The 22,200-nt window shown below is 41.9% G+C and overlaps 1 protein-coding gene across 1 annotated transcript in view; it reads left to right on the top strand.

The window, feature by feature from the left end:
* Positions 1-22,200, top strand: part of RABEP1 (rabaptin, RAB GTPase binding effector protein 1) — a 128,708-nt gene that overhangs the window by 101,509 nt on the left and 4,999 nt on the right. The window contains exons 12-15 of the mRNA XM_056115256.1: positions 10,788-10,886; positions 14,032-14,172; positions 18,106-18,295; positions 18,987-19,042. Coding sequence (XP_055971231.1) covers positions 10,788-10,886; positions 14,032-14,172; positions 18,106-18,295; positions 18,987-19,042 — 486 coding nt within the window. The remainder of the gene's footprint in view (positions 1-10,787; positions 10,887-14,031; positions 14,173-18,105; positions 18,296-18,986; positions 19,043-22,200) is intronic.

Here is a 22,200-nt window from a genome sequence, read left to right as displayed (position 1 = left end):
TGATGTGTTTCTTGCTCCAAAAATGTCATGTTCTTACTAACTTCATATGTATCTTCTAATAGTCCTGTGGTACCTGTTTTATAGGTTTTTAGAAACAGCTTTAAAAATATTTGGTTTGAGACTAGAGTGATAGTACAGCAAGGAGAGCATAGCTGCCTTACACATGGCTGCCCTGAGTGTAATCCCTAGCACCCCTTTTAGTCCCCTGAGCCCACCAGGAGTGATTTCTGAGTAAACTCTGAGCACTGCCAGGTGCAGCCCCACAAAATAATAATATTGGTTAATGAATATTAGGAGACTGATTCTTTTTTCTTAAGTTCTTTATTTTCTACTGCACAAGAAGCTTGCTGACAAAGATAATCTTCTTTTGTAAAGTTTAGCATCTGTAGGAAAACATAAATTTTAAAATTTTAACGTACTATAACTTTTAACCACCTTTAACTATGAACACCAGTTGAGTGGGACTAATAGAACATTAGCTGATACCGTAGAGGCCTTAAGCTTCGTTTTCCACTTACTGCCCCTTTCCCAGAAGTGAGTATCATCACATACTATGTTGATTACTTAACTCTTATTTTTAAAAATTGTGTATCATGTTTTTATTGGGACAGCATTTGTTTATATGTTTATATTTGTCTACCTCCATTCAACATTGTGACTGTTCTCTTTGTATTGCTTATAGCACTAGTTTTTAAATTCCATTGGGATTTAGTTGTACAAAGTTTATCCATCTTATTGTTGAACATTTGAATTTTTAAAGTTTTCTGATATAAGTAATTCTTCTTTGAAATACTAAATAGGACTGTTGCATATGTGGGTATAGTAGTGGAATGCCTGGGTCAAAATCTTTAAAATATACAAATTTTTAGAAAATTGTATGGCCAAATAGTTTTCCAAAGTATTTGTATGACTTTATACTCCCACCAGCAATGTATGAGAATTCCTGTGGGTCCGCAAACTTGACAAACTTTTATTGTTACTCATTTTATTGGGTGGGTGTCATTTTGGGGGTGTAGTGAAATGTAATGGCATTTCTTTGTGACTTAGTTTGCATTTTTGTGATGAGCATTGAGATTATTTGCCATTTTTTCATGTTTATTGACCATTAGGATAGCAGAGAGAGAGATGCTAATTTTTTTCCATCTGTTTTGTATGTTTCTGATTGTTAGAAAAGAGAAAGAGCCTTTTGGTGAGGTGTGTAGCAAATGTCATCTACTCAGCTAAAACTTGACTGAGGGGGCTGGAGCAACAGCACAGCGGGGAGGGCATTTACCTTGCACGCGGCCAACCCGGGTTCGATTCCCAGCATCCCATATTGTCCCCTGAGCACCACCAGGGGTGATTCCTGAGTGCAGAGCCAGGAGTAACCCCTGTGCATCGTCAGGTGTGACCCAAAAAAAAAAGCACTTGACTGAGTAAAATATGTCATTTTTCCATTGTCTTATTTTTTAAGATTTTTGGTTTTTGTTTATGGGTCCACACCTGGCAGTCCTCGGGGCTTACTTCTGGCTCTGTCATCATGGATCACTGATGGTGGTACTTGGGGTACCATATTGGACGTCAGGGATGGCAGTGTGCAAGTTAAACGCCCTACCCACTGTACCATATAGCTCCAGCCCAAGAATTCATTTTTCAGGGTGGAGAGATAACTCATTGGGCTGAGTATATGGTCCCCAGGTACCCGAACACAACAAAAAAAAATTTTGTTTTGCCGGAAGGAAGTTGTTAATGGGGGCTGGCAGAGATTCTTGGTGCAATAAGTTCTTAGTGAATTGCTGGAATAGCTGGCTTTCTTGGGTAGACTCGAAATTGTACTTGTCTAGGCCCTCTAGGTGTATAATCGTTTTCCAGAAGGAGGTCCTCCTCAATAGCTGGCATCACTGTGTAGTGGAAGAGGCCCTTGGCATTAGGAAGGAGGCTGGTGTGTGACAGTGTTTGCACAGCCATTTTGCCTTGGGCACTATCCCCAGCACAGTCACTATCTTATTGTGGAGCCAGGCAAGCCCCATGCGTTGGGCCTTTTAAGGTCAAAGATTTTTTTTAATTTCTGAATTATGGGATACATTATTATTATTATTATTATTATTATTATTATTATTATTTAATTTTTATTAGTGAAACACTGTGAGGTACAGTTGTAGACTTATAAATTTTTGTGCTTGGGTTTCAGTTATACAGTGATCGAGTACCCATCCCTCCATCAGTGCCCATTTATGATTTTTAAAAGACTTTCTTATCGGGGCTGGAGCAATAGCACAGTAGGTAAGGCGTTTGCCTTGCACGTGGCCAACCTGGGTTCGATTCCCAGCATCCCATATGGTTCCCTGAGCACTGCCAGGAGTGATTCCTGAGTGCAGAGCCAGGAGTAACCCCTGTGCATTGCCGGGTGTGACCCAAAAAGAAAAAAAAAAAACAAAAAAGACTTGCTTATCCTAGGATTATGAAGAAACTTTCTAGAAAGTTTTCTAGAAGTTTCATTATTTACAGTCACTCACATATTTGAAATACAAGTATAACTTATCCTTTGTTTTGGGGCCTCATCCCATGATGCTCGGGGACTACTTCTGTCAAGGAGCTAGGATGAGTGGGTTTGGATTGGGTGTGATCACTTATAGCAGTGCTAGGATTCTAACCTCAGGCTCTCTCTGAGCCATTTTCCCTGGCCTCTATTGTTCATCATTGTGCCAAATTTTATACTATATTTTGTAGTACAGATTTAGAAGATTTGGTTCTTTCCTATGTTTTTGTTTCTTTGTTGAGAACTATGCTGTTCTTCACTTCATAAGTATTTCTTGGTGCTGGAGCAATAGTGCAGCAGGTAGTGCACTTGCCTTGCACGTGGCCAACCCGGGTTTGATCTCCAGCATCCCATGTTGTCCCCTGATGATCTCCAGGTGTGACACAAGAAGTTAAAAGAAGAAGAAGAAGAGAGAAAAGAGAGTATCTTTGTCTCATGCAGCATAGGTAAAGGTAAAGGCCCTCCCGTTGTTCATCGATTTGCTCGAGCGGGCCCAGTAACGTCTCCATTGGAGACTTTGTTGTTACTGTGTCTGGCATATCGAATACATCACGGGTGGCTTGCCAGGCTCTGCCGTGTGGGTGAGATTCTCTCAGTAGCTTGCCGGGCTCTCCGAGAGGGGCGGAGGAATCGAACTCGGGTTGGCCATGTTGGCTGCGTGCAAGGCAAACACCTTACCGCTGTGCTATCGCTCCAGCCCCATGCAGCATAATTAGAATAAATTCATTGATATCTTTGATAATTCCATCATGAGATTGGCATGTATTTGTTTTCTTTGCTTTTGAGAAGTGTTCATTTTTTGTATTTCACAGTTAGGTACTTTCAGATTTTTTTCTTGGAACTGAATAGTTTATTGTTAGGCTCTGGGTTCTGTTAATCTGATGAGATTCAATCCACAAATTGTCTTACCTTCTATAACTGTTCAGTTTAAAATAAGTAAGCCAGGTAGGTAGCTTTGAGGTCAGGGGCTTGTGTCTTGCATGTGCACAGATCTAGTTCGCTCCTAGCAGAGCATAACACTGCTGAGCCTAAGCAAAAATCCGTTTCCTGGCCCTTGAATTGAACTTTCTGACTCAGTTGACTAAGTGGTAACCCCAGATCCTCTTGACCATGAGTGTGGAAAGATTGGACTGCAGCTGAATCTCACGAAGACTGTTTATGAAAAACGGACTAGTTCCTGACGTTCCATTTGCTCTCAACTGAATGAGCATCTCCGAATGCAGCAGTTATGTGCACCTAGGCTGAGAACTCAACATGAGGAACGACCTGCCACCTGAGCTGTGCAGGAGGAAGAGAGCAGCATGGAACGCATTCAAGAGCGTCATAGAAATAGCTAAGAGAATGAAGAACCTACAGCTCCAGGCACATCTCTTCAACTCCACCCTTCTCCCTGCACTAAAGTACGCCTCAGAGACCTGGGCCCTACAAAAACAGGATGAGAACACTATTCGGGTCACCCAAAGAGGAATCAAAAGAGCTATGCTTGAGGAAGGTCCCCTCTATACCCATTTTGGCTAGGGTTTTCATCATAAAGGGGTGCTGGATCTTGCCAAATGCTTTCTCTGCATCTATTGATATAATCATATGCTTTTTATCTTTTCTTTTGTTGATATGATGGATTATGTTGATTGATTTTCGAATGTTAAACCATCCTTGCATCCCTGGGATGAATCCTACTTGGTCATGGTGTATGATCTTTTTGATGAGTAGTTGGATTCTATTTGCTAGTAGTTTGTTGAGGATCTTTGCATCTGTGTTCATCAGGGATATCGGCCTGTAATTCTCTTTCTTTGTGGTATCTCTGTCTGCTTTTGGTATCAGTGTGATATTTGCTTCGTAGAAACTGTTCGGAAGTGTTTTTGATATTTCAATTTCGTGGAAAAGCTTAAAGAGCATTGGGAGTAAGTCCTCTTTAAAGATTTGGAAGAATTCACTAGTGAATCCATCCGGGCCAGGACTTTTGTGCTTGGGGAGACTTTTTATTACCATTTCAATTTCCTTGATGGTGATAGGTCTGTTCAGGTATTCCAGGTCTTCTTGGTTCAGCCTTGGGAGTCTGTAGGAGTCTAGGAATTTATCCATTTCCTCGAGGTTTTGATGTTCCGTGGCATAAAGCTTCTCAAAGTACTCCCTGAGGATCCTCTGAATTTCTGTGGTTTCTGTTGTAATGACCCCCTTTTCATTTCTGATTCGGTTTATTAGGGTTTTCTCTCTCCCTTTCTTTGTGAGTTTTGCTAGAGGCTTATCGATCTTGTTAATTTTCTCAAAGAACCAGCTCTTGGTTTCATTGATCTTTCGGATTGTTTTTTGGGTTTCCATCTCGTTAATCTCTGCTCTGAGTTTTATTATTTCCTTTCTCCTGTTCGGGTTGTGCTCCTTTTTTTGGTCCTTCTCCAAGCTCTTAAGCTGTGAGGTTAGGTTACTTATGTGTGCTCGCTCCTTCCTGAGGAATGCTTGTAGAGCTATAAACTTTCCTCTTAACACAGCCTTTGCTGTGTCCCATAAGTTTTGGTAACTCGTGTTCTCATTTTCATTCGTTTCTAGGAATCTTTTGATTTCCTCTTTGATTTCCTGTCTAATCCACTCGTTGTTCAATAGTGCACTGTTTAATTTCCAGGTGTTTGATTTAGTTTTCTGTTTTTGTGTGTGATTTACTTCTAATTTCAGCGCATTATGGTCTGAGAAGATTGTTGATACAATCTCTACCTTCTTAATTTTATGGAGGCATGTTTTGTGGCTCAGCATGTGGTCTATCTTGGAGAATGTTCCATGTACGCTTGAGAAGAATGTGTATTCAGCTTTTTGTGGATGAAGTGTCCTGTATATATCTACTAAGTCCCTTTCTTCCATTGTTTCCCTCAAATGAAGTATGTCCTTGCTAAGCTTGAGTCTGGTTGATCTATCAAGAGGTGACAAAGCAGTGTTGAAGTCTCCCACTAGTATTGTGTTGCTATTGATGTCTTTTTCCAAATCTATGAGTAGTTGTTTTAAGTACTTTGCTGGTCTCTCATTAGGTGCATATACATTTATTATTGTAAGTTGTTATAAGGATTTTTTAAGATGTGATTTTTCTGACTTTGAGATGTGGAGATTACTCTAGATGGTCCAGGTGAACCAGGACTCAAGAGTCCTCTCAATTCTTCTAAGCAAAGTGACCCTTGGAGTAAGAGGTTGGAGGATAAAGAAACCAAAAGTGAAGATGTTTTTATGGAATGGGCATATCTGAATATAGTCAAGTTAATATTACCTAGATGAGTTGTCCTCGAGAGCCAAAACTGATTAAAGACACTTGTCTTGTATGAAGCTGCTGCAGGCAGATATGTGGCGGGCCCTGATAATTTACTTTTGGGGAAAAACTGAGAGCCTTCCCTCTAAGATCAGGGACGAGACAGGGATGCCCACTCTCTGCACTGCTGTTCAATATAGTACTGGAAGTACTTGCAATAGCGATTAGGCAAGAAAATAATATTAAGGGCATTCAGGTAGGAAAGGAAGAAATCAAGCTCTCACTATTCGCAGATGATATGATACTCTACTTAGAGAACCCAATAACTTCCACCAAAAAACTCCTAGAAACAATAGACTCGTATAGTAAAGTTGCAGGTTATAAAATCAATACCCAAAAGTCCATGGCTTTCCTATACGCAAACAGTGAGAGAGAAGAAAGCAACATGAAAAAAACAATCCCGTTCACAATTGTGCCCCAGAAAATCAAGTACCTAGGAATCAGCTTAACTAAGGAAGTAAAGGACCTGTACAAAGAAAACTACAAAACACTACTTCAGGAAATAAAAGAGGACATGAGGAAATGGAAAGATATCCCCTGCTCATGGGTTGGGAGACTTAACATTGTCAAAATGGCAATACTACCGAAAGCATTGTATAAATTCAATGCAATCCCTATAAGGATACCCATGACATTCTTCAAAGAAATGGAGCAAACACTCCTGAAATTTATATGGAACAATAAGCCCCCACGAATAGCTAAAGCAATTCTTGGGAAAAAGAAAATGGGAGGAATCAACCTCCCGAACTTCAAACTGTACTACAAAGCAGTAATAATTAAAACAGCATGGTACTGGAACAAAGGCAGAACTGCAGACCAATGGAACAGGGTTGAATACACTGACATCTCCCCTCAATCATATGCTCATCTAATCTTTGACAAAGTTGCAAGTAATGTGAAGTGGAGTAAGGAAAGCCTCTTTAATAAATTGTGTTGGCATCACTGGACGGCTACATGCAAAAAAATAGGCTCAGAACTCTGCCTATCACCATGTGCAAAAGTAAGATCAAAATGGATTAAAGACCTCAACATCAGACCAGAAACCATAAGGTACATTGAAGATAAAGTTGGCAAAACCCTCCATGACATTGAAGCTAATGGTATCTTCAAAGATGCCATGCCACTGGCCGAGCAAGTGAAAACAGAGATAGATAAATGGGACTATCTTAAACTAAAAAGCTTCTGCACCTCCAAAGAAACAGTGACCAAAATACAAAGACAGTCTACAGAATGGGAAAGGATATTCACCGAATACACATCTGACAGGGGGTTGATATCCAGGATATACAAAATACTGGTTAAACTCCACAAGAAGAAAACATCCAACCCCATCCAAAAATGGGGTGAGGAAATGAACAGAAACTTTCTCAAAGAAGAAATCCGAATGGCAAAAAAGCACATGAGAAAATGCTCTACATCATTAATCATCAGGGAGATGCAGATCAAAACCACAATGAGATACCATCTCACACCTCAGAGACTGGCCCACATTCAAAAGAACAAAAGCAACCGATGCTGGCGTGGATGTGGCGAGAAAGGGACACTCCTTCACTGTTGGTGGGAATGTCCACTGGTTCAGCCCTTCTGGAAAACAGTATGGACGATTCTCAAAAAATTAGAAATTGAGCTCCCATTTGACCCAGCAATACCACTCCTGGGAATATCCCAGAGAGGCAAAAATGTATAGTCGAAGTGACATCTGCACTTGTTTCTTCATTGCAGCACTCTTTACAATAGCCAGAAACTGGAAGAAACCTGAATGCCCAAGAACAGATGACTGGTTAAAGAAACTTTGGTACATCTACACAATGGAGTACTATGTAGCTGTTAGAAAAGATGAAGTCATGAAATTTACATACAAGTGGTACAACATGGAAAGTATCATGCTAAGCGAAATGAGTCAGAAAGAGAGGGATAGACATAGAAAGATTGCATTCATCTGGGGGATATAAAGTAACAAAGTATGAGATTAATACCCAAGAATAGCTGAGATCAGCACCAGGAGGATTACTCCATAACTGAGAGGCCAGCGGGTATCCTAGAGGAAAGGGCAGTTCAGATAGAGAAGGGAGCACTAAATAAAGGATGTTTGGAGGATCCTCCCAGGAGGGGAGATTCATGTCGAAAGTAGACTATGTACTGAACATGTTTGCCACTCAATGCCTCTTTTGCAGACCACAACACCCAAAAGGAGAGAGAGAACACAGGGGATTGCCCTGCCACAGAGACAGGGGGGATGGGGGAATGGGGGTGGGAGGGATATTATCCATGGTGGTGGAAAATGGGCACTGGTGGAGGGATGGGTATCTGATCATTGTATAATTGAAACCAAAGCACAAAAAATTGTAAATCTACAACTGTAAAAAACAATAAAATAAAATAAAGGGGGAAAAAAAATTAAAAAAAAAAGAGCTATGCTTGGAGTATCATGCTTCACTCAAGTGAGAGAAGGAATCTGGAATTCCAACCTCCATGGATGATCGAGAATCAGGGACGCTGTCTCATTTGCCAAGGCATCGAAAATCAGATGGACTGCACGCATAATGTGATTTGAAGATGACTACTGGACTAGAGCTGTTACTGACTGGATTCCATGGGACGTCAAAAGAGCGTGTTGCTTCCTACCTATGAGATGGTCAGACTTCTTTGTCAAGACTCTGAACAAACGGTTTGAGGCTCTTTGTGTTCCTATAGCAAGCAGACGCCATTGGGCTGCAGTAGCACGTAACAGGGACAAAAGGAGAGGTTACTGGCACCCACTCAAGCAAATCTATGAGTGACTGGTTATCAAGTGATCAGGTGATCTTATATTTTACAATGAGCTATTTTATCACTGTATGATTAACATGAGAATCATCATTCATTAATCCGTTCTACAACTAATGGATTTTTATTTTTTTGAGAGGTGTCTTAGGGCTACACTTAGTGGGCTCAGGGACGACTCCTGGCACTCTTTTAAAGGGTTGGTCCTGGTGGTACTTTCAGGTACCAGGGATTCTACCTGAGTCCGCTACATACAAGACAGGTTCCTTAACCCCTTTACTATCTCCTTGGCCAGTAGTTGAAAGATTCTTGGGTTGAGTTTCCAACTTTTGTTTATTTGATTTTTTGGAGGGAGCACCTAGCTGGAGGAACCATGTGGTGCAGGTGATGATACTCAGGGCTCTAGAATATGAAGCTAAAGAGTGCCCCGGCCCAGGGGCTATCTCCCTGGCCCATTTTTATAATATTATTTTACCTGTATTTTGATTAATTAATATGGACTTATTTTTTTTTTAATTAGTGAAACACCATGAGATACAGTTGTAGACTTACAAATTTTTGTGTTTGGGTTTCAGTTATACAATGATCGAGTACCCATCCCTCCACCAGTGCCCATTTCCCACCACCACGGATCCCAGCATCCCTCCCACCCCCATCCCCCCATCCCACCCTGTCTCTGTGGCAGGGCATTCCCTTTTGTTCACTCTCTCTTATTGGGTGTTGTGGTTTGCAAAAGAGGCATTGAGTGGCAGTCATGTTCGGTCTATAGTCTACTTTTCAGCATGCTTCTCCCATCCTGGGAGGATCCTCCCAACACCCTTTATTTGGTGTTCCCTTCTCTCTCTGAGCTGCCTTTTTCCCCAGTGTGTGCAGCAGGCCTCCAAGCCATGGAGTAAACCTCCTGGTACTTATCTCAGCTATTCTTGGGTGTTGCTCTCCCATTTTGTTACTTTATATACTTTTTTTTTTACTGGGGGTTGGGGGAAGGACATTTTCAATTTATATTTTCTAGCTCCTTTTTTTGTTTGTTTTTGGGGCCACACGTGGATGTGCTCAGGGGTCATTCCTGACTCTGCACTCAGGAATTACTCCTGACAGTGCTCAGGAGACCATATGGGATGCCAGGAATTGAACCTGTATGGACCATTCAGGGCAAGCGCCAAACCTGCGCCTGTCTCTGGCCCCATATTTTTTAGCTTTTGAGAGGGCAACAGAAAGCTCCCAATGGGATGCTCAAGGGGTCCTGGGACTACTTCAGGTGGTATTTGGCTGACTGGGCTAGGTGGCTCAATTCTCAGCCCAAGGATGCATTGGTGCTCAGACTCTGCATTGCTGGAGCATATGGGACCACCCTAGCAGTGCCTGTGGATCATGTGATATATGGAATTGAACTGGGATTGCTACATGCTTTACATGCTCCCCAACCCTTATTATATCTCTCTGCTCACCCTTTTTGTTTGTTTGTTTGTTTGTTTTGAGGGTCACGCCTAGCTGTGTTCAGAGCTTACTCCTGGCTCTTTATTCAGGGGTCACTTCTTGAGGGCTCTGAGGACCATATGTGTTCCTGGATACTGAACTAGGGTCAATCACAAAATAAGCAAGCAGCTTAGCCTTGTACTCTCTCTTCGGCTTCTCTGGCCCTTTTTTAAAGCTTAAAAAGAGCCGGAGCGATAGCACAGCGGTAGGGCGTTTGCCTTGCACGCAGCCAACATGGCCGACCCGAGTTCGATTCCTCCGCCCCTCTCGGAGAGCCCGGCAAGCTACCGGGAGTATCTCGCCCGCACGGCAGAGCCTGGCAAGCTCCCCGTGACGTGTTCGATATGCCAAACACAGTAACAACAAAGTCTCCAGTGGAGACGTTACTGGGCCCGCTCGAGCAAATCGATGATCAACGGGAGGGCCTTTACTTACTTACTTACTAAAAAGAGTTTATAATGATGGTACATGGATTAGTATCTTTGTCTAGAGACTAACAGAATGATCTGATCATGTCTGAGCCTGGAGCCTTTGGTACCATCTTGCATTATCTAAAATACCAATGCCTCAGTACATTGGAGAGGCACACATATCTATTGAATAAGTGGTGAATGGGTTAAAATGAATTAATAAAACATCAGTTATGGACATTAAGGGGACAGAAGATAGAAAAACTACTTTTAGAGTAACTGGTTTTGAAGTTCTTTTTCTATATTGAAAAAATGTGTTCTTTTTTCTTTTAAGATATCTGCACTTGTCCTGAAAGCCCAAGCATCTGAGGTTTTGCTTGAAGAATTACAACAGGGGTTTTCCCAAGCAAAGAGGGATGTTCAGGAACAGATGGTAAGTTAATATTTAAATAACGTTTATTCTCTTAAATGTGTTCCTTTTTTTCCTATCATCTTTAGATATGATTTTAGCTCCCTGACCAAAGTGGTTATGGTTATATTCCTTGGGACCTATAAAACATTAGTAATAGGTAAGATTGTATCAAGAGATGCTGTTTTTTACCTACTTTTTTTTTAATGTAGGAGTATTGCTATTTATTCAGCCATTGATTAGACTGATTGAATTGGGCAAGAACTCCACCTTACTTTTTTTCCTTTTTTATAAATTTATTTATTAAATCACCATGAGAGCAGTTACAAAGCTTTCGGGTTTAAGTCTTAGTCATACAATGATGAAACACCTGTCCCTTCACCAGTGTCCATTTTCCACCACCAAAAACCCCAGTATATCCTCCATCCCACACCCTCCCCCTGCCTGTGGGGCAGATGATTTCCACATTACTCTCTCTCTACTTTGATTACATTCAGTATTTTGACACCAGACCCACCATTATTATTTGGGATTTTACCCCAAAACTCAGATCTGCCGAAAAGGCAACCGTAGACAATTTGTTTTCTATTGCTGGTTATGAATAACGTATGATGTCACGCCTGTGGCCGCGCGATTTTGAAATTCCAAAATTTTAACAATTAAATCTGGAGGGATTTCTGCGAAAAACTGCTGGATTCTGAGATTTGTTTCTGAGTCTCTAGGATCATGGCTATTGAGCAGCTTGTTCAGGAGCCAGAGAGGCCATTTGTAGGCAACGACTCGGATTCTCTGGGTTCTCTTTGGGGTAGGGAGGAAAGGGCCTACTCCACCCCCATCCTACGAGGCCTCGTGTGTCTTGTCACTCTGGGCCCAAACCTGACTGTCCAGTGGCCCCTGGAAGATGGTGGCCACTGAGCCGCTAAGAGGGATTAGGCAGAGGGACAGCACCTTTTCCCCCCTTCAGCACCGGTAACCTACCGCGGGGACCTAATGCATTTCTGCGAAAAGCCATTGTGTTCTCAGATTTGTTTCTGAGTCTCTGGGATCATGGCCGTTAAGCAGCTTGATCAAGGAGCCAGAGAGGTCGTTCATGGGCAGCGACTCGGGTACTCCTTGGGTGGGGAGGATTGGGCCAGCTCTACCCCCATCCCATGAGGCCCCGTGTGTCTCGTTACTGTGGGCCCAAACCTGACTGTCCAGTGGCCTCTGAAGGGTGGCAGCTGCTGAGCCACCAGAGGGAACAGACCAAGGAACTAAACCTATTCCCACCTGGGGTGGCCTGGCGCCAGTAACCTACTGCAGGGACCAGATGCACTTCTGCCAAAAGCCGCTGGGTTCTGAGATTTGTTTCTGAGTCTCTGGGATCATGGCCGTTGAGCAGGTTGATCAGGAATCAGATTATATAAGCTGAGCTGGAGGTGGTTTGTGGGTGTGTCTCCCACATACTTTGGCCGTTTACTTTCTTGGTAAACTTGGCCCCAAGTTGTTGGGGTCTGGCCAAAGGCGCAGCAGCAATTTTGGGGTGCCTGGAAGTCTGAAGGTACCATCAGGCTGCTGATGCACTCGCATCACAGGTACAGATTGACCTGCTGGCGGCACCATACCCCCAAGACCTACTTCTTGACCAAAACCTTTTTAACTTACTTTTCTTATTTGGATAACTAAAACAGTATACTTTCGATCATGATTTTTCAGTTCCAAATAAAAGTAGAAATCTCTCAAAACTCTAATAGGTGCAAATTTTGAGGAATCATTGTGCTTTTCCTAAAATTATTTAAAGAAATTTTATTCGTTTCCCATGGATTTCATTGAAACATATATAGAAATTGTTGTGGTGAAGAGAAATTTCCAGAAGACCATTTTTGAGAGTTATTAGAGGGCAGTTGGTTGATGTGTCGGTTCCCCAGTTTTGGGCCTCATTTCTTACTAATCTGGCTCAATTTATCCCTCCCTCGTTCTTTCCTTTCCCCGTCATCCTTCCTATCATTTGCCTTTTGCAAACTATAGCAGAATTAGTTTTGCTGGATTGACCGTAAAGAGCTGGATCTTATGCAGATTTTCTAAGGGTGAAGGGCAGATATGGCCCTAGATTACAAGGCAGTGGGCTTGTGTTGGTATTAGATCAGTATCTTTTTTGTTTCTTTCTTGTCAGTGGGGTGGTGGCAGTGTTAGGATTTAGGGCACACCTGAATCCTAGGTGTGTGTTCAGAGTTTACGCCTGTGTTCCGGGTTCACTTCTGTCTGTATTTGAGTGACCATATGCTGTTACTAGAATCAGACCTTGGTCAACTGCCCTCCCGTTGATCGTCGATTTGCTTGAGCGGGCCCAGTAACGTCTCCATTGGAGACTTTGTTGTTACTGTGTCTGGCATATCGAATACTCTCGGTAGCTTGCCGGGCTCTCCGAGAGGGACGGAGGAATTGAACTCGGGTCGGCCATGTTGGCCGCTTGTAAGGCGAACGCCCTACCCGCTGTGCTATCGCTCCAGCCCTGCATGTACCTTAATTCCTGAACTTTCTCTCCAGCTGTGGATCAGTATCTTGATTTGCCTTCAGCTCAGGTTGAAAGATGAAAGGTCATAAAGAGAGCTCAGAGGGTTGAAGCACAAGTCTAGCATGCATGATCTCCTGAGCACTGCTGGGAGCAATGCCCGAGCAGCGTCAGGAATAGCTGCTGAGCACCACCACGTGTAGCACCCCACCCCCACCCCAGAATGAACCTCAGTCACTGTTTAGGGATCCGGGACCATTCGCAGTGATCCTAAGTTCAAAAAAAGATGAAGATGACTCATGTTGTTTCTCTCTACTTTCTGTTAGATGTATGTCATGAGGAAATAAGGAATTATTTTTGAAGTACATGCTCTGTTTGATTATAGATCTTGATTGTATCAGCTACTTCTGCTGAGCTAGAGATACTGGTCTTTCCATAGTTCAGGGATAGATGTGCATGAAGAAAGAATCATTTCTTCTAAGCTATTGGTCAGATACTTATTCGTTGTCCCCCTAGATATATGTAAAGGCAGAAAATAAATCTGAAATTGCTTACAGAATTTTGTATTGTACTGTTTTTTCTAACCCTTGTGTAGTTTGAACATGGTTTTATTCTGATGCAACTATCAAATACAATTTGCCCTTTTGGGGCTGTGATTAGAATCTGTTTCTATTTCAGGCAGTGCTGATGCAGTCACGAGAACAGGTCTCTGAAGAGCTGGTGAGGTTACAGAAAGATAATGACAGTCTTCAGGGTAAGCATAGCTTGCATGTGTCGTTACAGCAAGCAGAAGACTTCATTCTACCAGATGCTGTAGAGGTAACTTATTTTTCCACGTGATTAAAGAATATTGTAAACATATCTATTTCCTGAAACATCTGTAAATTTTTCTTAAAAACAGGTTTTTTTTTTGAGAACTCCTTTTTTAAATTTTATTAGTGAAACTCCATGTGGTACAGTTGTTGACCTTACAGATTTTTGTGCTCGAGTTTCAGTTATACAATGATTGAGTACCCATCCCTCCACCGGTGCCCGTTCCCACCTCCCATGCTCCCAGCATCCCTCCACCCCCCCACCCCCATTTTTTGTTTTGTTTTTGCCAAACTGAAGGTTTGAAAAGTTATTCTGGCAGAACCAGATTGAAAATGCATAAGAAGTTAAATGTTTGCAGGGATCCGTAGCTGGATTCTTGAGGTTTTTGTCTGTCTAGCACTTTATATATTTGGTTTTAGGGCCATACTGGTCGTGCTAATGGTGGGTAGGTTCCTTGGGGAAATCATGTGATACTGAGGATCAATTCCTTTGAGCTATTTCTTTGATTCTCTAGCACTTTAAAAGGTAAAGAACACCCACTCTCCTTTCAATGACTTTCAATGCTTTTGGTCACTTCCATTTTGAGTAAACTTGGTTGGGTGAATCTTAGTTGGATTGGGTTGGTTGAGTTGCAAGGCCAGAATTTTCTCTCAGACATTTATAACTATCCTTTCCTTTCATTTCTTAACTTTTTTCCTCAGAATACATTTTAAAAGATTTTAACATAAAAATATTATCTTAGGGGGCTAGAGGCATAATACAGCGGGTAGGGTATTTATTTGCCTTGCATGTGGCCAACCTGGGTTTGATTCCCTGCATCCCATGTGGTCCCCTGAGCACTGCCAGGAGTAATTCCTGAGTGCAGAGCCAGGAGTAGCCCCTGTGCATTGCCAAGTGTGACCCTAAAAGAAAAAAAAATTAGGTTAAATTCAGGTAAACACTATAAACAGTAAAGGCAGAAATTAGATTTCTTAGAGGAAATTTCAAAACAATAGAAAAATATTGTGATTCTTTTTTATTTATTATAGCACTGTGGGGCTGGAGCTATAGCACGGCGAGTAGGGTGTTTGCCTTGAACGCGGCCCACCCAGCTGACCCAAGTTTAATTCCTCCACCTTCGATTCCTCCGCCCATCTTGGAGAGCCCGGCAAGCTACCGAGAGTATTTTGCCCGCACGGCAAAGCCTGGCAAGCTACCCGTGATGTATTCGATATGCCAAACACAGTAACAAGTCTCAAATGTTACTGGGCCCGCTCCAGCAAATCAATGAACAACGAGAGGACAGTGACAGTGATAACACTGTGTTTTACAAAGTTATAATGCAGTAATGCAGATGTTTCAGACATACAGTGTTTCATCACCAATCTCATCAGTGTGAGCCTTCCTTTACCAATATCCCTAGTTTCTGCCCCCTTTATCAGGGACAAACAAATTTACTTTGTTTTGCTTGTTACAACAAAATGGTAGGTGGAATATTCAAGAAATAGATCAGTAAAAGTCAATTTGAGATGATCTCACAATGTTGTTACTAAATGGGTATCTGAGAATTTAGTACACAGGTTAGTGCTGATTGAGCCTTCTGTGTTGTTTTCACTCATTGAACTTAGTGGGTTTCTACACAATTTCTCATCGAATTTGCTATGCTCCTACTGGGTTCTTCATATTGTAAAATTTGGAGGAGGCGTCAAGCTGCCTTGCACTTCGGAGCTGAGTCATTTTGTATTCTGGATATGGCTGGTGTGGCAGTTGCTGGACCTGTCCTGAAAGGAGGGAAGTCTGCCCACCCCTATTCCAAGAACGTGATAGAGTTTTCAGTCCAGAGAATGATCTACCTGGGATGATTTGACAGCTTGGCAGCTTATTGAAGAGCCTTCTTCTTTTAAAAAAAAGAAATTGTAATTGTCAAATTTATTTAAAAACCAAAATCGTAGGGGCCAGAGTGATGGTACAACCTGTAGCGTGCTTGCTTTGCATGTAGCTAGCCCGGGTTTGATCCCCAACAATCCAAATCATTCCCCAAGTACATCAGGACTGATCACTGAGCCCAGAGCTAGTTGTAAGCCCTGAGCACTGCCTTGTGTGGCCCCCAAAGGAACAACACAACAAAGAAATTTACAGAAACTGTTTACAACAGTTTTCCCCAGGCAGAGTTAGCCTCTAAAACTTGGATCTCGTTCTTTTCTCCATATACAAAGTAACAATGTTTGATTTATGTTTGTTTGTTTTATTTTAGTCATTTATCAGGACTCCAATGTATGCTTTATAAACTTTATCTCCTCGTTCTGTTACCCACCTCTAGCTCACTTGTGTTGTCTCAGCACGGGTAATGAGCACTCTAGAGGGAGCTCTCTCCTTTCTGAACTGGTGAATGACTGCATCAAAAAGAAAGCTTTCAGCCTTTTGTTGTCAGCATACCACTTTCTACTTTTGTTAAAAATTTTCTCCTTAGGTAGAAAAAGATGCCTCTCTTTCATATGCTCTGGAGATTTGATTTCTCTTATTTTAAAAGAAGTGCAAGAATACTGGGGTCAGAAGGATGTAGTATAGTGAGTAGGGTCCTTGATATGCACAAGGCTGGCCCAGGTTCAGTCACCAATTCAGTCCATATGGTCCGTCCCCCAAGTCGCACCAGGAGTGATCCCGAGTGCAGAGCCAGAGCAAGCCCTGTTTGGGTGTGGCTCAAATCCCGGGGCTGGGGGGCGGGGGGGGAAGGGGTGGAATCCACAAAAATCCTTAAAGGATGTAACTAGTTTAGAGGCCTTGATTCTTTGACCCATTTCAGTAACCTTAAGGTGTTTTTCCTTGTGATTACAGTTTATCAGTTGCCCTCTTCTTTTGTTATTATTTTTCTTGTTTCTTTGAATAACCAAAATATTCCAAGTTTAGAGAAATAAAAGACCTTAGCAGAATTTATTGTAGAAAAGCAGTTGTTCGTCATAGATATTCTTTGCCTTCTGTGCCACCAATGCAGTCCCAGTGTTCCCAGGTGCACTTCCACCCCACAGCCAGCAACCCCTGGCAGGCATATAACATAATACTTTGCTGATGGTGAATGCTTCAACAAATATTAGAATACATGAGTAAGTAAATTAAATATATCCCCCCTTTTTTGTTGTTTTTTGTTTTTTTTTTTCTTTTTTGGTCACATCTGACAATGCACAGGGATTACTCTTGGCTCTACACTCAGGAATTACTCCTGGCAGTGCTTAGGGGACCATATGGGATGCTGGGAATCGAACCCGGGTTAGCTGTGTGTAAGGCAAATCCCCTACGTGCTGTGCTATCGCTCCAGTCCCTAAATATATCCTCTTAAACTTATTTGCCTCTGAGTTTCACTCATTTTGGTCCTTATTTACTAAGTTCAGATTTAACCAGGTAATAGTAGAAATTCCCAGCTATTCATAATGACTCATGTTGTAAATCAATTAATATTTTTATGTTCTTATAAGGCTGGAGCGATAGCACAGCGGTAGGGCGTTCGCCTTACAAGCGGCCAACATGGCTGACCCGAGTTCGATTCCTCCGCCCCTCTCGGAGAGCCCGGCAAGCTACCGAGAGTATTCGATACACCAGACACAGTAACAACAAAGTCTCCAATGGAGACGTTACTGGGCCCGCTCGAGCAAATCGACGATCAACGGGAGGGCCTTTACCTTTACCTTTACCTTATAAGGCTGTTCTGAAAGAAAATAGATGGTTCACGTACATACTGACTGGAAATGTCTCTTTTCTAAAACAAACCGAATGTAATCATGGCAAGGCCCAGCCTCCTGAAACCCCTAAGTGCATTAGAGTTCAACGTCTTAGATTTTCAGCCATTGAAAACATCTGAAATTCTGATTGCAGGAGACCTTTAGCTTTGTTTTTTTGTGTGTTGTTGTTGTTTGTTTTCTGTCACGTCCACAAACCCAATAACCTTTTTTGTTTTTTTAAATCCAGGCTCTCCGGGAGTTGGTATTAAAATATCGCGAGAACATTGTTAATGTGCGGACAGCAGCTGACCACATGGAAGAAAAGCTGAAGGCTGAAATACTTTTTCTGAAAGAGCAGATTCAAGCAGAACAGTGTTTAAAAGAAAATCTTGAAGAAACTCTGCAGCTAGAAATAGAAAACTGCAAAGAAGAAATAGGTGAAGATAAAAGTGATGTAGTTTTAATTTTGAGGCACTACAACTTTAATTATAAGAAATAATATATGTCATGGAATATAGAAGACACTGTAGCACTGTCCTGCCGTTGTTCATGGATTTGCTAAGCGGGCACCAGTAACGTCTCCATTGTGAGACTTGTTACTTTTTTGGCATATCAAATACGTCATGGGGAGCTTGCCAGGCTCTGCTGTGCCGGCGGGATACTCTCGGTAGCTTGCTGGGCTCTCCAAGAGGGACGGAGGAATTGAAAATATAGAAAATAACAAATAGGTTATTTTCCTAGATTATAAATTCAGTAATTGTGAGTTAAAAAAATAACAGAAAAAAGTGATTTTAACAGGAGAGCTGATGACTTCCTTGTATGAGTGTCATTTTCTTGTAGGGCTTTGATAATGTTCTTCATGAATATCTTTTTCGCCTTCCATCCCACAGAGTTATGTAGGTATTTTATTGAGGTACTTTATGACAAAATGTGCCGTTATCTGAGCTTGGTGATGATACTGATTAATCGGGAATGATTTTCAGAAAAGCATCTGGTTGAATGTTCCTGCCCCCTCACTGTTTGTTTGTACGACTTCTTTGAAGAGACTGTGATGAGAGTATTTTAAGGACAAAAATTTCTAATGCATAATAATACATCGTAATACTTACCTCTCTTTTTCTCATCTAGCCTCCATTTCTAGCCTAAAAGCTGAATTAGAAAGAATAAAGATAGAAAAAGGACAGGTGAGTGTCATGAGTTTCAAACTGATTCTGCTAGCAACTATTATTTATTGACTACAATTGTGTTAAACTCAAGATCACTGTATATCACTGTCCTCCCGTTGTTCATCGATTTGCTCGAGCGGGCCCAGTAACGTCTCCATTGGAGACTTTGTTGTTACTGTGTTTGGCATATCGAATACATCACGGGGAGCTTGCCAGGCTCTGCCGTGCGGGCGAGATACTCTCGGTAGCTTGCCGGGCTCTCCGAGAGGGGCGGAGGAATCGAACTCGGGTCGGCCATGTTGGCTGCGTGCAAGGCAGACGCCCTACTGCTGTGCTATTGCTCCAGCCCCAAACTCAAGATATATAAAATAAAATAGACAAAAAAGTCCTTGCTCTTAAGGAATTTTCATCTAGAGGGAGCAGGACCGAAAGGTAAAGGCATGATGATACAAGATGAAACCTTTTATCGAGTCTGCTTTGCTAGGCCATGTGTTGACTAAACTCTCACTTTTTAAATTGTGGATCAATAGCTGAATGTGTGAATCACAGGGGCGGGGGGGTAGTTTCGGAAGGCAACAGTAAAAGGTTTCTGAGTGCCCAATAGCCAGAAATCAGTTCAGACTTGAACATGTAATGAATCCAAGCATTTCTGGCCATAATTGCCTGTATTGCATTCTTCAGATGAAAAAGGGGTCACAAGTGGAGAAAATTTAAGAAATCATGGACAGAAGGAGGGACAGGGAAGACTAAGATATGACTGTAGCCTGGAGTTTCCACTATAATAAGATAATGCTTGTGATATGATATCTGTGAAATGCTACAGTAGAAATATATACAGAATCTTTTACAGAAAGGAAATGATGCATTCTAACTGACTTACAGTATTCTTGTGTTCTCTCCTCCCCACCAGGACCTCCCCCCACTCACTCCCACCTCCCAACTGTTGTTATAGGGGCTAGTTCTGCCAGTGCTCTAGCATTCTCTTTAACAACTAGAACACTTTGGGTAAATGGCCTTATTCAATAACTTGGCCTCATTATTGATGCAGTGACCTTTACTGACAATGACTGTTACAGTTACCATTTCATCCTCTCTCTCACAGCAGTCATTGGCTTTGCATCCTTGCTCTTTCTTTTCTTCTCAGCTTCTCTTTAAGTTGTTTCTTAAGAAAAAAAATAATTTCTCTGCGACAGATCTTCTGTTAATGCACTTGTGATTTTTGACTGAATCCCTCACATCTTTTTTTGTAATTTGTTTTTTAATTGAATTACAGTGAGACAGTTACAAAACTATTCATGATTGGGTTTCAGTCGTGGAATATTCTTTTTAAAAAAGACTTTATTAAGACACGATGGTTTGAAAATTTGTTCATAATAGAATTGTTTCAGACATACAATATTCCAACACCAGTTCCACCACCAGTGTTCCTTCCTTCTACCAGTGTCTTCAGGTTCCCCTCCCACTACTCCATTGTGCCCGCTTTTGGGAAGTATACAACAGATTTATTTCATACTACTGTTCCAACAAAACTTAAAGGAATGGCAGATGCAATCAATTAATCAATAAGAACCATTTTGTGATGATTGATTGCTCTGTTTTAAATCTTTCTTAATCTAGTAGGGAACATCTATATGCACCATTAGTGAGTACCACACTCAATGCCACACGTTGAGAAGTTTTTCTCATCCTTTAAAGGAGTTCTTTTAACGCTTCTTGCAAAACTGGTTTCAAGTTTATGAATTCCCTAAGCTGTTGCCTGTCCATGAAGCTCTATATCATTACTTTAGATCTGAATGATAGTAAAGCTGGATAGAGTATTCTTGGTGAGGTGTTTATTTTGTTGAATAAACAAACTTATTTTCTTCCATAATCTCTGGCTGGGCCAGAGTGATAGCATAGCGGGTAGGGCATTTGCCTTGCACGCAGCCGACCCGGGTTTGATTCCTCTGTCCCTCTCAGAGAGCTTGGCAAGCTACCGAAAGTATTCTGCCCAAACGGCAAAGCCTGGCAAGCTTCCCGTGACTTATTAAATATGCCTAAAACAGTAACAACAAGTCTCACAATGGAGACGTTACTGGTGGCCACTCAAGCAAAATCGATGAACAACAGGAGGACACTGCTACTTTCTGGCTCATAAAGTCTCATTTGATAGTTTTGCTGTACAGCTGTGTATGTAAGTTTTTGTTTTTATTGTGCTGCTTTCAATATTCTGTGTCTATCTGGATTTTTATTGTTTTGAGTGTATGTCTTACAGTTGTCCTAGGTAGATCTGTTTTTACTGGTACCCTTTGGGCCTCTTGGATCCTGCTACCTATATTCCTCAACTGTGAGGAAATTTAGTTAATGATTTTTTTTTCTGGCTTTTTGGGTCACACATGGCGATGCTCAGGGGTTACACCTGGCTCTGCACACAGGAATTACCACTGGTGGTACGCAGGGGACCATATGGGATGCTGAGGATTGAACATTGAACCTTGGTCAGCTACATGCAAGGCAAATGCTCTACCTGCTTTACTTACTATCATCCTGGCCCCACTATTTGTATGTGTGTGTGTGTGTGTGTTGTTTGTTTTATCACATTTGCCTTCCTGTTCTTCAAGGACTGATGATTATTTTTTTAATGTTTGAAACTTTAAACACCGTAATTTTACAAAGTTGTTCATAATACAATTGTTTCAGGTACTCAGTGTTCCAACACCAGTCTCACCACCAGTGATACCTTCCTTTCACTAGTGTCCCCAGGTTTCCCCCATGCCTTCCAAGCCAAAATAACTAACTTTATGTTGTTTGTTATAACATGTATCTCATAAAGGTGTTGCTAAAGTCATTGAGAATTTACTGAGGTGTTATGTGTTAGCCTTCAATATTACTGGTTTTGCTCATTGAGTGGAGTGGACTTCTGTGCAACTTTCCCATGTAATTTGCGGCGCTCCTACTCTCCGACTGGATTGTCAGTACCGTGAAATTTGGAGGGGTCACTGCTGCATATATAGCTGTGCACTCCAAGAACTGTGGAACTAGAATGATTCATCAGCTGGACATTTCTCAGAGCTGAGCCGTTTATATGCCAGAGGAGGTTGTGTATGTGTGGAACACTGTTCCTTCCAACATGGCGTGTACTTGGCCCGTCCCCATCCTGAGAAGGCTCCAGAGATCTAGACCTAGGGATCAGGCCT

Source organism: Sorex fumeus, unplaced genomic scaffold (assembly GCF_029834395.1).
Source record: "Sorex fumeus unplaced genomic scaffold, SorFum_2.1 ptg000028l, whole genome shotgun sequence".
Lineage (NCBI taxonomy): Eukaryota > Metazoa > Chordata > Mammalia > Eulipotyphla > Soricidae > Sorex > Sorex fumeus.
This window is presented reverse-complemented; position numbering and strand designations above follow the sequence as displayed.